Source organism: Orbicella faveolata, unplaced genomic scaffold, assembly GCF_042242905.1.
Source record: "Orbicella faveolata isolate gen_17 unplaced genomic scaffold, um_ofav_v1 contig_1, whole genome shotgun sequence".
Lineage (NCBI taxonomy): Eukaryota > Metazoa > Cnidaria > Anthozoa > Scleractinia > Merulinidae > Orbicella > Orbicella faveolata.
This window is the reverse complement of record NW_028301536.1, coordinates 20,401,421-20,414,596: the sequence shown is the minus strand read 5'-3', so window position 1 is coordinate 20,414,596 and position 13,176 is coordinate 20,401,421. Positions and strand designations below refer to the sequence as shown.

General features: G+C 40.7%; 1 protein-coding gene across 1 annotated transcript in view; it reads left to right on the top strand.

Annotated features, from left to right (window-relative positions):
• The window catches only part of LOC110048630 (uncharacterized), a 33,764-nt gene extending 21,625 nt beyond the window's left edge, over window positions 1-12,139 (top strand). Inside the window, exons 15-38 of the mRNA XM_089294731.1 lie at window positions 745-873; window positions 1,126-1,166; window positions 1,278-1,384; window positions 1,643-1,743; window positions 2,123-2,242; window positions 3,081-3,239; window positions 3,772-3,876; window positions 4,209-4,898; window positions 5,214-5,431; window positions 5,912-5,987; window positions 6,205-6,300; window positions 6,498-6,544; window positions 6,799-6,842; window positions 6,951-7,025; window positions 7,207-7,262; window positions 7,643-7,713; window positions 8,144-8,195; window positions 8,280-8,353; window positions 8,540-8,602; window positions 8,953-9,009; window positions 9,295-9,414; window positions 10,072-10,125; window positions 10,260-10,340; window positions 10,837-12,139. Of these exons, the coding sequence (XP_089150857.1) occupies window positions 745-873; window positions 1,126-1,166; window positions 1,278-1,384; window positions 1,643-1,743; window positions 2,123-2,242; window positions 3,081-3,239; window positions 3,772-3,876; window positions 4,209-4,898; window positions 5,214-5,431; window positions 5,912-5,987; window positions 6,205-6,300; window positions 6,498-6,544; window positions 6,799-6,842; window positions 6,951-7,025; window positions 7,207-7,262; window positions 7,643-7,713; window positions 8,144-8,195; window positions 8,280-8,353; window positions 8,540-8,602; window positions 8,953-9,009; window positions 9,295-9,414; window positions 10,072-10,125; window positions 10,260-10,340; window positions 10,837-10,947 (2,747 nt within the window). The 3' untranslated portion in view covers window positions 10,948-12,139. The remainder of the gene's footprint in view (window positions 1-744; window positions 874-1,125; window positions 1,167-1,277; window positions 1,385-1,642; window positions 1,744-2,122; window positions 2,243-3,080; window positions 3,240-3,771; window positions 3,877-4,208; window positions 4,899-5,213; window positions 5,432-5,911; window positions 5,988-6,204; window positions 6,301-6,497; window positions 6,545-6,798; window positions 6,843-6,950; window positions 7,026-7,206; window positions 7,263-7,642; window positions 7,714-8,143; window positions 8,196-8,279; window positions 8,354-8,539; window positions 8,603-8,952; window positions 9,010-9,294; window positions 9,415-10,071; window positions 10,126-10,259; window positions 10,341-10,836) is intronic.
• The last annotated feature ends 1,037 nt before the right edge of the window (window positions 12,140-13,176 follow it).

Here is a 13,176-nt window from a genome sequence, read left to right as displayed (position 1 = left end):
GCCAAATTGAAATCCCCCAAATGCCTCTTTCATTTGTATTTGTTTTCATTTACAGCTTGCTTTTCATGATTTGTACAATGTATTATGTTTTGTTAAAATAGAATTGCAAAACTCAAAAACAAAAGCAGCAATATAAAGTTTTGTAAAAAAAGCTGCAGCACTTGCATGGATACACCAATTATTGAATTTGTTTGACCATAAATAGTATTCTTTCTCAGTCACGACCTGATCACTTTGCTGAACGCTTTATTTCAAAAATGGGATTGGTATTAGACAATATTAGTGTCATAGAAAATGTCTGCCCCCAAACCCCTCCCCTAAATTTCTACAATTAACTCCACCCCCCCCCGTCTTCTCCAACCACCCCAACCCCCCGGATCGACCATGGCAAATTTTATCCTGGGCTGCTAAAAAAATGGCTTGGACTCCTAATTTTTGAAGTTAGGAGCCCAAAGGGCTCCTTAAAATTTCCTTAGGCAACAGCCTTGGGCTTCTTCAAAAAGCTGGCTTTATTGTTATGAGTCACTTTTTACTTACATGCTACCGATTCCTTCGTTGGGCAACAAATGCTGCGTCTTTGTATCAAAACGTATTGGACTTGCAGTGTTGAAAATTTAAGGCTGTACATATTAATTTTAGAGAGTAGGTTCTGTAAAGTTTTGTAAACCAAGGGGTTAGAACACATTGACAGAGATGTCGTAGAAGTTTGATAATAACAATGCTTCTTATCTTTTGTTTTGGCAGATGAGACAACAAGTGGTGAAATCAAAACTGACGAGAAGTCAGCGAAGAAGACAGCGAAAAAGGAGTCTACCACAGGTCGTGGCCGAGGGAGGCCAAAGAAAAAAGAAACGAACCACAGTGAAAGTGATGGTAATTTTTCAAAATAAGTTACTGTTCAAGTCCACTCCTTGCATAATGAAATGGTAGGGACGTGGGTCTATTTGTCTAGTAACCGTAAAACCAGGTAAAAGGGGCCAATCTGGATACGACAATCTTTGTGTTAGACTGGGACAAACTGGTTGCTTCAAGTTACTTGGCTGGTCTTGTTGATGTAGCATTGTTCAATAAAGAAGAGAATAGCATTGAAGTAGATTAAATATGTTGTTCTCTCTTTGCTTGCAGGCGATGCAGTCTCGCCAAATTCAGAGCAGTTCTTTTTGCAGGTACGTTTTGAGCACAGCGACAAGTGTTCATTTTGTGCTTCCAAGAATGTTATGAGAAGAGCTCTTGTGAAAGTCACTTGTAACTTGTCTTTTTCTTTCTCTGTTCTCCAGGACCGTGTTTGTGCCAGCTTACCTGGCTTACCAAAGTGTAGGGATTGCCGGGATGTTGTTGGCCAGAAGACAGGGTTAGAATGTTGCAGATTTAATTCGTTCAGGAGGTGCGTCAGTAGTTCGTGTTAAAGCGCGACTTAGTAAACTTACCTAGCTTGTTCGAGCCGTCCTAGGGAATATTGACCCTCGGTGGTTTTTGTACAGAACCCGATCGATCCATACTGCCACGACCTCGGGCCAATATTCCCCAGTACGGCTCTCGCGCTCGGTTGGTAAGAGGTACATGTACAATCCCAGTTGGTCTTATGGTGCAGCGAAGATAAGTTCTAATACAGTCTAATTAATTTCTCATCTCTTGGACGAAGGTTAAAGAAAAAGAAAAACGGTACCATCTTAACTGCTGGATTCCAGTTACCTGAATATGCAGCCGCTGAAGACTTCTTTCCTTGGGTGGCGCATGACAAAGGTTAGTAAAGCTTTCAGTTGCATTCACTTTATGGTAAAACTATACGTAACAAACTTTAAGACCGACCACATGTCATGAAGAATTCGAATTCCATAAGGTAACACTTGAGAATCTTAGTTTTGATTTACTAGATTTTTCAGTTGCTTCAAGATTTTTCAGTTACTTCAACCCTACCAAACGGGAGCCAATTACTTAAAGAAAAAAGAAGGAAACTTGCGAGGAGAAATAAACTTTTTTAAAGAAGACTTAGGCGAACGAGGATGACACAGGAAAACCGAAATAACATTTTTTTTTTATTTTATACGTTTTTATTAGTCTTCACTTCATAATTTTTTATGGACTGAGGCTGATCTTGAAAGTTGTTTTATTTTTGTAATAGTTGAAAGGCTTGACAAGAAGACCTCTCTTTACATCTTGAGTAATGTTGGGGATCAGTTTTGCTCAGTGATGCAAGAAGAAAAGAAAGCATTTGCGTTTGCTGCAACAGATGGTAAGCGAGGTAAGCCAATCCTTTTCATACGTTTTATAAACGAAGAAATACCTCTAGTCTCCTCTTTTTATACTAAACTGTTTTCACTTCGTTGGATTTTTTTTTCTATTGGAAAGAAGGTAGCATTTGAAGTTTACAGGAAAAATTATGTAAATGAGTTTAAGACACTTACAGGATATTAGGAAACCATAAAGGAACAAGGATGGTTAAGAATGGAGAAGATTGACTCGGATTGTAAATGACGAACTTGAAAAATTTAGGCTAAACTTTTCAAGATGCGCAGACAATGACCTAGTTCCTTTAAGGCCATTCCACTGAAATAGCACCTGCGCTGAGATTTTTGTGAAACTCTACCTATTGATTGTTTATATTCTAGGAACTTAAATTTGCAAATAAAAATGAGGGGTCCCCTTGTTCGTTTAGGAGCAACAGTACCTTGTTTATACCCAATAAATCCTTATAATAGCACCATGATTGTAGTCACGATTGCTTGCTAAATTCACGTTTCCGACGATTGTCTTTTTGTTCTACACTGAGAATTGGTCCATATTTATTTTATACAGAGAAAGTTATTACTCAATTCAAAACAACAGAAAAAAATGACAGGTCACCATACTCGTTTGCGAGAAAATGACGATTTACCTCTATGGCGAGGTCCAGCTGTAAAGAAAGAGCCGCCATTCTTTAATGCGCGCGCGCTAATCACGCGTGAAATTATGCGCAGTAGGGATGCGCAATGCAATACTGTGGAGTGACCTTAATTGTGAGATCAGTCTGGCTGGAGGTTAAATGCAAGCAATGTTGCTGTCTTAGGATTTGTTTTGTTTTGTTTTGTTTTTTTTCTCAGTGTCCGTCGCTTATAAACGAGCAGTTCAAGGTGTAAGAGAGATGTGCGATGTGTGTGCGACCACCATCTTCAACATGCACTGGGTGTGTCACAGGTGTGGTTTTGGCGTGTGCCTGGATTGTTACAACTTGCGCGTCCAGGAGAGAGAGCGACAGTCTGGTAAGGCTTACTTTAATGTGCGTCGGTTACGAGTGATCAGCTCTGTTCACATCGATGCAGGGTGGCCGAGTTGTTAGGGCGCCAGCACTTGAAATCCGGAGTTTGCGAGTTCAAGTCCCGCCCTGACCACTAAGCTGGAGTTGTTTCTTGGTAGACCCTAGTTCAACTCCTCGGTCATGCTTGTAAATAGCCAACTGGTCTGCCTCCCGCAAGTTGAGATTTTTAAGCCTACTATGTTTAGTAGATATCATAGTATTTGTTTATTTCAGTTAAATTGGGCATGCCTGTGAACCAGCAAGGTGTAGCTATAAGCGCACTGACCACCATAAACAACAACGTCTGTTTTTTGTTAAGGGGCAGGGGAAGGGCTTGCTGTGCCACTGCATCCCCGTCTTTATGGGCGTAGCAAAACTAACTTCCACGTGCCAAACAAGAATTCTATAGATTCCTTCTGTGTAGGCCCAGTAAGGTGCATGTAAGAGCTATTAACCCCTGTCATTCCTTTAGCCACGTTTTTCTTTCTTGTCTACAGGCCTTGTTGGAAAGCGAGTGTTCGAGTTCAAATGGGTTATGTGCTGTCCGGGAATTTGTCATCAACCAAAGTACTTGTCAGTGGCTCAGATTATACCTAAGACAGGTAAATATCTAGGTTATTGACCCTTGTATGCTCGTAGCCTACTGCAAGCCAAAAATAAATATGAAGTATTGTTAACTCTTATCGCTCTTTTAATGCCGTGTGGTGGAAAATATTCTAATTGAAACAGTCTACACGGACGCATAATAAAATGTTGGTCGCTCGTAAACTAATAAGCTTGAGACTTTTATTAGACCAAAGAGACGTGGCCTGCAGGAATACATGGATCAAAAGTATCCTAACGTATCGTTAGATTAGAGCTTTACTGATTTAATTCTTGATTTAGCTGCCTCGTTGAATAAAAATTACACTTGCCATTTTTTAACCTTCCACAGTTTTGTCTGACCTTGGCGACGAACTGCATAGAGCGAGAGACGTCTGGAGGATTGGCAAAACATGTCCTTGTAAGTCAGTTGGTGGCGATGAGGACAACAATGAATCTGGTGCTAAAATAACTGAACTTCCCAATGAGGATGGAAGCAATGGCGTCACTGCTAGTGGGGAAGAAGCAAGTAATTCCACTGTGACAACGGAAACCTCGTCTATTGCTTCTTCAAACCAAACTGGTGGTGCAGCGGACAGCGAATCTAGCTTTGATGACGATGTGAACCTGATCTGCGATGAAAAATTAGGCGTAGAATCACCGGCGGATCACGAACAAGAGTGGCTAACCGAGGAAAAACGACGGAACCACTTCACCAAAAAGGCCGGATTCGGTTTAGTTGAAGCCAAGCCGCAGAGAGATAAGAAGGTCTCGTCGGGTTTGAGTCTTCTTATGGATTACAACTCATCAGCGGAGGCCTCCCCTTGCGACTCGCCCGTCAAAGACGTTAAACCTGCGACTGGAATGTTCAATTTTTCCTTGGGCGGGGGTGGTCTCTGTGGTCTTGACCTGCTTGTGCTCGCTTGTGAGAGAAATGGAGAGTATTTTAACAGCATCAGTTTGAACACTGAGAGCAAAAAGGAAGTAGAAAAACCAAAGCCAGCGCCACAGAGCAAGCAAGGAACCAAGGAGATTAGAAATGGTAATAGTTATATTAAGCTAAGTGGGTTGGATTTGGAACCGTTTGTCTTCTTCGCCATCTCTCAGGTGTTACCTCAAAATACTGTTCTTTCCCGAGAGTGAGAGATTTATTACACATATTATTAACGTCGTGGTTTAGGTCCGTACCGAAAGATACGGGTCTTCGCTTTGTCTCGTCAACTTATGGCGCTCGCGCGTCACACTTGGACAGAAAGACTGGCTTCCTATCTTATAGTACAGATCTAGAACTCGATTAGTCCACGTTTTGCTGCCCTTTCATTCGCGTCTTCCATGCTAACCATGTCCATGTTATCAGTTTCTGTCCCAGTTGCCACACCCAGTGAACCGACCAGTGCTGAGAGCTCGGTTGAAGTGCGACAGCATACAATGCCACCCACCCCTGATTCGTTGGATGCCGATGCTTGCGCGGGTGTACCACATTCATGGCTGTGTGATGGCCGCTTGCTGAGACTACACGATCCTAGGGCGCCTGGAAACATAAAAGCGTTCGAGTCTCGATGGAAAAAGGGCGAGGTATTTGTCTCAGTCTATATTGGTAGAGCTGCCCGTTATTGAGTCGTGGAAGTTTTCCAAGTGGTTTTCAACACCAAACATCCAGACATTCATTTTCGCGCGTGTGAGCCTGTGTATTTTGGATGGGTAGGGTATAGGGATGTAGATAAGGGAGCTTGTCTAACGTCTAACAGCCCAGTGTCACATAACTAAGTGATTTAAACTGTAACTGATATTTTTAAAGTTACACTCGGTCTCCAGCTTTGCTGCTTTTTCAAAAGAAAGGTTACGTTACTCACAGGTTACTGTATTCACTGGAGAGAGTGGTTGTTAACAGGTTATCCATTAGATATCAACTTTTCCCGTTATCCACTCTTTGAACAACAGAGACCCGAACACAAAAACAAAGTCGATGAGCAGCGGAGCCGTCCGCTTTTGGGTAATACTGTAGAATCCAAAACTCTTCCGAACCTTTCACGATTGTTTTGTTTTTGTTTTCAGCCTGTTCTGGTCAGCCAAGTGGACAAATATCTGAATCTGGACATCTGGACTCCAAAATCATTTGGCGAAGAGTTTGGTAAGTTTTCTTTTGAATGTCACAGCAATAAAACTACTTGAATGTGAATGTTAAATGTTAAGAAAGATAGCACTGAAAAAGTTCGGCTTTTTTTGTGCAAAGAATAAAAGTTAGCAGTAGAATAAGATGTCATGGCTATGGGTAGCTACTTCCCCAATGTTTTTTTTGTTTTTATGCAAGATTGAAAAATGAACATGTATTATTGTTTCCTCTTCAGGCGATGAAATATCCGATGTGGTAAACTGTAGAAATGGCGTGGTGGTGGAACGGTTTAAAGTTGGCGATTTCTGGCAGGGTTTTGAGAGCATAAAAGGTTTGTTTGCGTCATAAGTTTATTAAACCTTTTTGAAATAAATCATTCATAACACACTACTTACTCTACACGTATATGTTACTTACCATAATACTGCTAACAAAAATGTCAATTATTCAAAATAAGTAAGGAGGAATTTGCGGTTGTTGTGGCTGCTGCTGTCCCTTGTTAACCAGGTTACAAACCTTTCCAATTAGATCGTCCTTTGGATGGCAATGGCGAACCGATGTTATTAAAACTCAAGGTAAATATATTCTTTAATTATATGATTCCAAGAGTGCATCATTGTAAAAACAGTGTCTTAGTCTTCTTGTCCGTCCCTCTATAAAAGGCAATTTGCGTTACTACGATTCTCTCCTCTCGTCTCATCGCTTCTGTGCGAGGAGAGCTCCATGTGTATCTTTGGGAAATCATTGTCTAAGGCGTGGCCACATGGTTTGTGCATTGCAAAATACGAAATATCTTCTGTTTGATATATTTTCACTTGTTTTATTTTAGGACTGGCCGCCCAAAGACGACTTCAGTGAAAAGTTACCGACCCGGTAATTGTTTTTATATCGTGCATTTTTTATTTATCGCAAAATAGCAAACATGTTCATTGTTGTGTTCATCACATAATTTCGCTCATGTCCATATCTTAATCTTTACAGGTTTGAAGATCTGATGAACAATGTGCCGTTACCAGAATACACCAGACGGGACGGCTCAAGAAATTTAGTTTCAAGGTACTTGGAAGCTCTTGTTTGATGTCGCTGGCTTTCACACTAAATCTCCTTTTCCGTCATGATAACTTTTCTTGAGTAAAAAGGGCATTATCGACTAGTCTGTCATACTGTGTCCTCTCGCCGCAAATTTGTGACATCTTAAGAGTTACTGGAAAACGATAACTGTTTTGTCTCTCTCAAGGTTACCAGACTTCTTTGTCAAACCGGATCTGGGCCCAAAGATGTACAACGCATATGGTAAGGGTTTAGTTTGTCATTTTCATCGCCATAAATGTTTGTTGGTATTTGCAAGCCTCTTCAGATGAGATACGTATTTGCGTTGTTTGAGCTTAGCAGTTGCTTCATAAAACCCTTGCAACTTGCTAGAACCCAATCAGAGCGAAAATCACAGTTATCTACTTCGAAATCCGAGACAAAATTCCAATCACGTGACCTTTCCCGCTCTTGGCATTGAGTGAATCAGGTGACTGGTACACGTTTCTATTCAGGTTATGATTGGGTAATGTCGATACTCATGGGCTTTGTGGTCATCGCTTAAGCGATAGTCAAGTGCTCCATTTTCAATACTGAGTGTTATGGTTTGGTGATTTTCGTTTTTGTTTTCTTTTTAATTGTAGGTTCCGCGGCTTGTCCAAAGGAAGGCACGACGAACCTTCATCTTGACATGTCAGATGCTGTCAACATCATGGTTAGTAGTCACAGAGGTTTATTTGTCAGTAACTTTGTGAGAAGCCAGGCTGGTTAGAGGCAAAGCACACCACTGAGAGTAATCTGTTATGGTAACTTCGACGATAAGTCACGTCTTTGCATCTTTCACTTGCACTCTGCATCTATCTTTGCGTCATGCACCTTCACGCGTTCCATATAAAGTTAAAACATTTGCCCACTCTGAATTCTAGACAACTGTAAAATTCCAGACAAAATTTGCTCCTCATTGATATGGCCTTTATATCAGAAGCAGTATTTATGCTAATTTACTCAAGTGATCAGTGTCCTTATTCTCTTGACTTTCATGCCTCTTGTAGCTTCATTATATTTTGATAAGAAATCATATGCTGGTCACATAAGTTATCTCTATATTGTGTGCCAATGGAAATAAAGAGTTTGTTGTGTCGTAGGTTTACGTCGGTGTTCCAAAAGATCAAGGTGCTGGCGACAAAGAAAGACAAGGTATGATTTGAAATCTATTTTGTGGAGTTTATTACACTGCATTTTTTCCTCTGTCGTTACAAATTTCATGTTCCTCTTTTTAAGACGCCATAAAAGCAGTGGATGAGGCTTGCGACGAATCACAGAGAAGACGCGTGCGCCAAGAAACCGCCAGAATAGTAAGCTATACTCGTTCCTTTCTATCGAGATTTCCGGCATACTTTCCGCGTTTTTCTTATGAATCTCTGACACTACTGTACTTTAAGCTTCGGTACCAAGGAATCTTTGCTTTTTTTCTCTGCCTGGAGCATAGTTTATTTGCAGCATAGTTTGTAATTTCAATGTTGTGCGTGGTTTTCTTTCAGGGGGCTCTGTGGCACATCTATGCCGCTGAAGATGCCGACAAAATCAGGGATTGCCTCCGAGCGGTGAGTTGGTATCTTTATCGTTTTGCTGTCAAGCTCTTTAAATCTTTAATCTTTGATCATTCTTTAGACACGGTAAAAATTCATCAGGGTTTACAAATATATCATTACAAATTCATTTACTATATGAAAAGATGAACCTAGATGAACCTCGCTACGACCATACCCTTCAGAAATCAAGTGGATATTTGGGGAACTCTTCTGTTTTTTAGTGGGATGATAGAAATGGGAAGGCCATGAAGATGTTATGTTGATTTAAAGGAGTTTTCGGCACGAGGAAGATTGTTTTAAGAACAAGTCAGCAACCATTTTATTTGCACGTAGAGAAAATTGATTTCTTTTTTCTTATTCAGGTGGCCAAAGAACGTAAGATGAAATACTCCGCTCATCATGACCCGATACATGACCAGGTACATGCAACGATCTTTTAACTGTAATATTACCGGTAGGAAATTGAAAGGCACTACTCACTCATTAGCTTTTGTCAAGAAAGAGAAGAGGAGGGGAAGGGGAATACCTTATATGCTTTTGCCTTCTGTCAACCTCTATCTCTAGATAAGATGAGCTTATTTTAATTGAAAAAAGGTCTTTTCAAAACCTCCTCCAATGTGGAAGTACTGTATTGAATTTATAGAATTTGTTTCGTGAATCTTTGGGGGGCTGTTGACAGTTTTTCTGCTCTTTTTTGTGTGTAGTGTTTTTATCTGGATCATGACATCAGGCAGCGGCTAAAGAAGGAGTATGGAGTGGAGGGCTGGGCCATCTGTCAGTGTTTAGGTGACTCTGTTTTCATTCCAGCTGGAGCGCCTCATCAGGTATCTTGTGTTTATTTTACTCACACCTAATTAAGCGGTTCTCTGGTAAAGGAAAGAACGAGTGTGAAACATAGACCTTTTTCGTATTCTCGGTAGTGGACTAGGACTAGCTTGCAACTGAGGCTTACGCGGGGAGTCTATTCGAATGTTAATTTCAGTCATCTCTTTTTTATGATGTTTGCCCGCATAAGCCTCCATTGCGAGGTAGTTTCAGTCCGACGGTGGTATAATGGTTGATGCGTAGGAATCCGTGGGATGTCTTCGCTGGCGTGTTTTTAGGGTCCTCCTCTGTTATTCTTGAGTAAGACACTCCAGTCAGGTGTACATATGGGTACCGACGAACTAAAAAGGCTTTCTAACAAAGAGTGATATTCGATGGACTAACACAGAAGGGAGGGGATGGGAGGATAGTCATGTTGCTTAGCAACACCCTCCAGAAAGACGTTTAAGAGTTGACCGGAGGGATTCCTCATGATGACGCAGCTCTATACAGATCCTTGTATTGTCGCTGATAAATTGCTGCTTGCGCGTCAAAAAACAGGGCCCAGTAATAACCAATCAGACACTACACGTAGGAGGACATGTAACTTTTTCTTTCCATTTAAGATAACTTTTCATTAATAATCAAGTCAGTGATCGAGTTACGTCTGCTTCCAGGTGCGAAATCTGTATAGCTGTGTGAAGGTGGCCGAGGACTTTGTGTCTCCCGAGGTATGATCTGTATAGGAAACAGCAGATTTTGTCGTTGTTCGTTTGTCGATTCTTAGTCATGCCTTTGACGACGTTATAGCGACGTGAAGTCAACACATCAGCATTCTAATGGCTTGTTTTGTTTGATTTTTTAGCGTATTGATCACTGTTTCCGGATGACTCAGGAGTTTCGTCACTTGTCAGACAAACACACAAACCATGAGGACAAGCTTCAGGTAAATCCTGTCACTTCATTCTCCGTACAGGCTCCATCACCAGCTGCTGTTCGGTAAAGAGGATCGTAGACCGGACTTGAGAGGGCGGCGGAAATCGAGCTCCAGCAGGATCGTTTATTAAACAATTCTTGCCACAGCTTAATTGTTGTGAATTTCGATCGTTGTAGTTTCTAGTGCGAAAACATTTTGACTTGGCTTTGCAAACGTGGTCACGTGTTGCACTAGTACTCGACAGTTACTGCTGCGCTATTTGTGACGTTATTTGTGAAAGTCGGTTACATGGTACAACGGTTGTGCGGACGACTGATCTGGGAGTTGTTATAATGTACAGATTGTAGTCCACCTGCGTTCTGACCCATATTTCTTATTAGATTGCTGCTTCGCCGAGTAGCATTTTGTCATAAAATATCTATGGAATTTAACGCTATGTATTTTTCTCTCCTTTGGTCTGCCGGACCTCAGATTTAAATTTGAGAAGTCTGTGTTTTCTTTGCAGGTGAAAAACATCATCTACCATGCCGTCAAGGACGCGCTCAACTCGCTTAAACATTACGAACGCGAGCAAAGCTCAACCGAGGGACGGATGGAAAATGATGCAGTACTCTGAACCGTGCTCATGGAATTCTGTTTTGTTATTTAGTCAAAAACTGGTTACTAAGCAACATTACTGACCAAATTACCGCGATTGTGGGCTCTATTTTTCAGTGCGATGTGTCCACTAGTTCAATATAAACAAGTAATTGTCTTTTTTTTAAAGAAATTTTCATCATACATCTACGTTTAATCCAAGCATGATTATTTTATCCACAGAAAGCACCAAACATTAGGTTTTAGTGCGATTTATAGAATATAATCAGAGTATATTGTCTAATGTCTGAAATCAAAGTATTACCGTTGAGCCATTAGTGTTTTTTTCTGCCCTACTTGAGAGTGTTTGTCGGAGATTTAGTTGTAACTATTGTATAGAAAAGCTCGAAGAACTCCAAGTAATAGATTTGTATCGTGTTTCTGTCATACTGTACAGTGCAACACGTGAAACAAAGTAAAAACGGGGTTCAGGTTTTTTCGCCGAGAACTTTTACCGCGATATAGCATCTAAACATGTAGATATTATTTCATAGTGTGAACCAATCAAGTAATGATTTTCTTTCATACTGCTACAGTAGCTTGTAAAGTCGTTTCTTTAAACCGTAAACGTCATACTTAATTACTAGTAGTCGGTTGAGTGTTATTTTGATCGTTGCATTTCATCATTGTGTCATTTTTAATGGACATTATTTTCAGAATCGTCTCTTTGACAGTGAGTTTGTGATACACACGAGATGATCAAGTCGCCGGTTTACGGTGTTAAACCGTAGTGAAATAGAAATTAAAGGCTCCCAGAGATTGCGAACATTATTTGATGTCGACAGTAGTGATGGGTTTATACGCTATTAGAGGAGTGTTAAGTGTTTTTAACTTTTCTATTTATTCTCGTGATCAAGGTTGAGCAAACACTAATGAAAACTCTCGAACTGAATTCCAAGTTTTCTGGTAGCTGTGAGAACACCTGATCGCAGAAGATGGGTCTCAATATGGAATCTTAGTTTTTTTTCACAGAACATGGTTTTATAGCGAGATGATGGCAGGGTGTAAATAGCATAACTAGAGCCTTCTTTGCATTGGTTTGTATATTTTCTGCTTTGTTATTCAACATAATATGTATTCAGCAGATATTTGACGTACATTTTTTGGCTGCTCGATAATAAAGGTATTTTTGTACGGACATGCAAAATTAAAGTGTTTTCATTGTCGAAAAACTCTTTGGTTGATTGTGGCCTGGGACGGGACAGTGAATTGAGCCCTTGACGTGAGGGAATGGGATCTGGGACCAACTTGTGTACAATCTGTAGGGGAAAAGACGGCGGCTGATTATTTCACCACAATGCCTTGAAGAGGGGGCCCTCGGCCGATTTTGAAATTAATCGTCTGATTGCTGCGCTTGAATTGTTTTACTAATCGCTTGTTTCAGCCAAATGATCTACTGCTTTTCCATTTCAACGTTGCCTTGTACAATTCAAAAATGTATCGCATCATAACTCCCTTATTTTTCCAATCTTCAATCAGAAGTTGCTGTTATTTTTTTGTTGCTGAAAAAAACTGAAAACTCATTTCCCGTAGTCTGCACGGAAGGACTTTCGATGGTGACAAATGAGGAACACCATCTCGTTATTTCAGGAGGGTTTAAGCCTTCCTGTATTAAAGCAAGATTGGCGGCTTTCATTTTTTTTTATGAGCGGCTTAATACTATTCAACCGAGCTATCCACCGAGCCAAACCATACATGGCAATTTAAACGGCCTGTTGGTTAACCAGATGTCGTTAACCAAGATGAATAATCTCCTTTAGATGAATTAACCAAACTAGTAAATAGCTACATTAGCTCACGCGATAAGCAAACTGAGTGATAATCACCCAATCAGAGCGCAACAAAACGCCACTTCCTTACAGCAAACAGCTTTCTACTCTATGTGACTCGAGGTTAACCATTTGTTCCGCTGTTCCGTCTGACAAAGCCATATTGGGCTGATACGCTGCCAAGGCTTCAGTCTTTATCCGTGTAAGGGATGAAACTGCCAAATGAACAGTTTGTTATTTTCATCCAAGCGGATTTTCCGGATGCGTTACATCTACTCAACTGTAAGTTAATAGCGAGGATTTGCGGATTTTTCCCCTTCATGTTAACCTTATCTCCCAGCATCTGTCTAAGGCACTTTCCTGGGACTACATAATGTACTCAGTAAGTCTTTAGTACAATCACAAATAATTAACGCACGGATTTTTCCCCGTCATGTTAA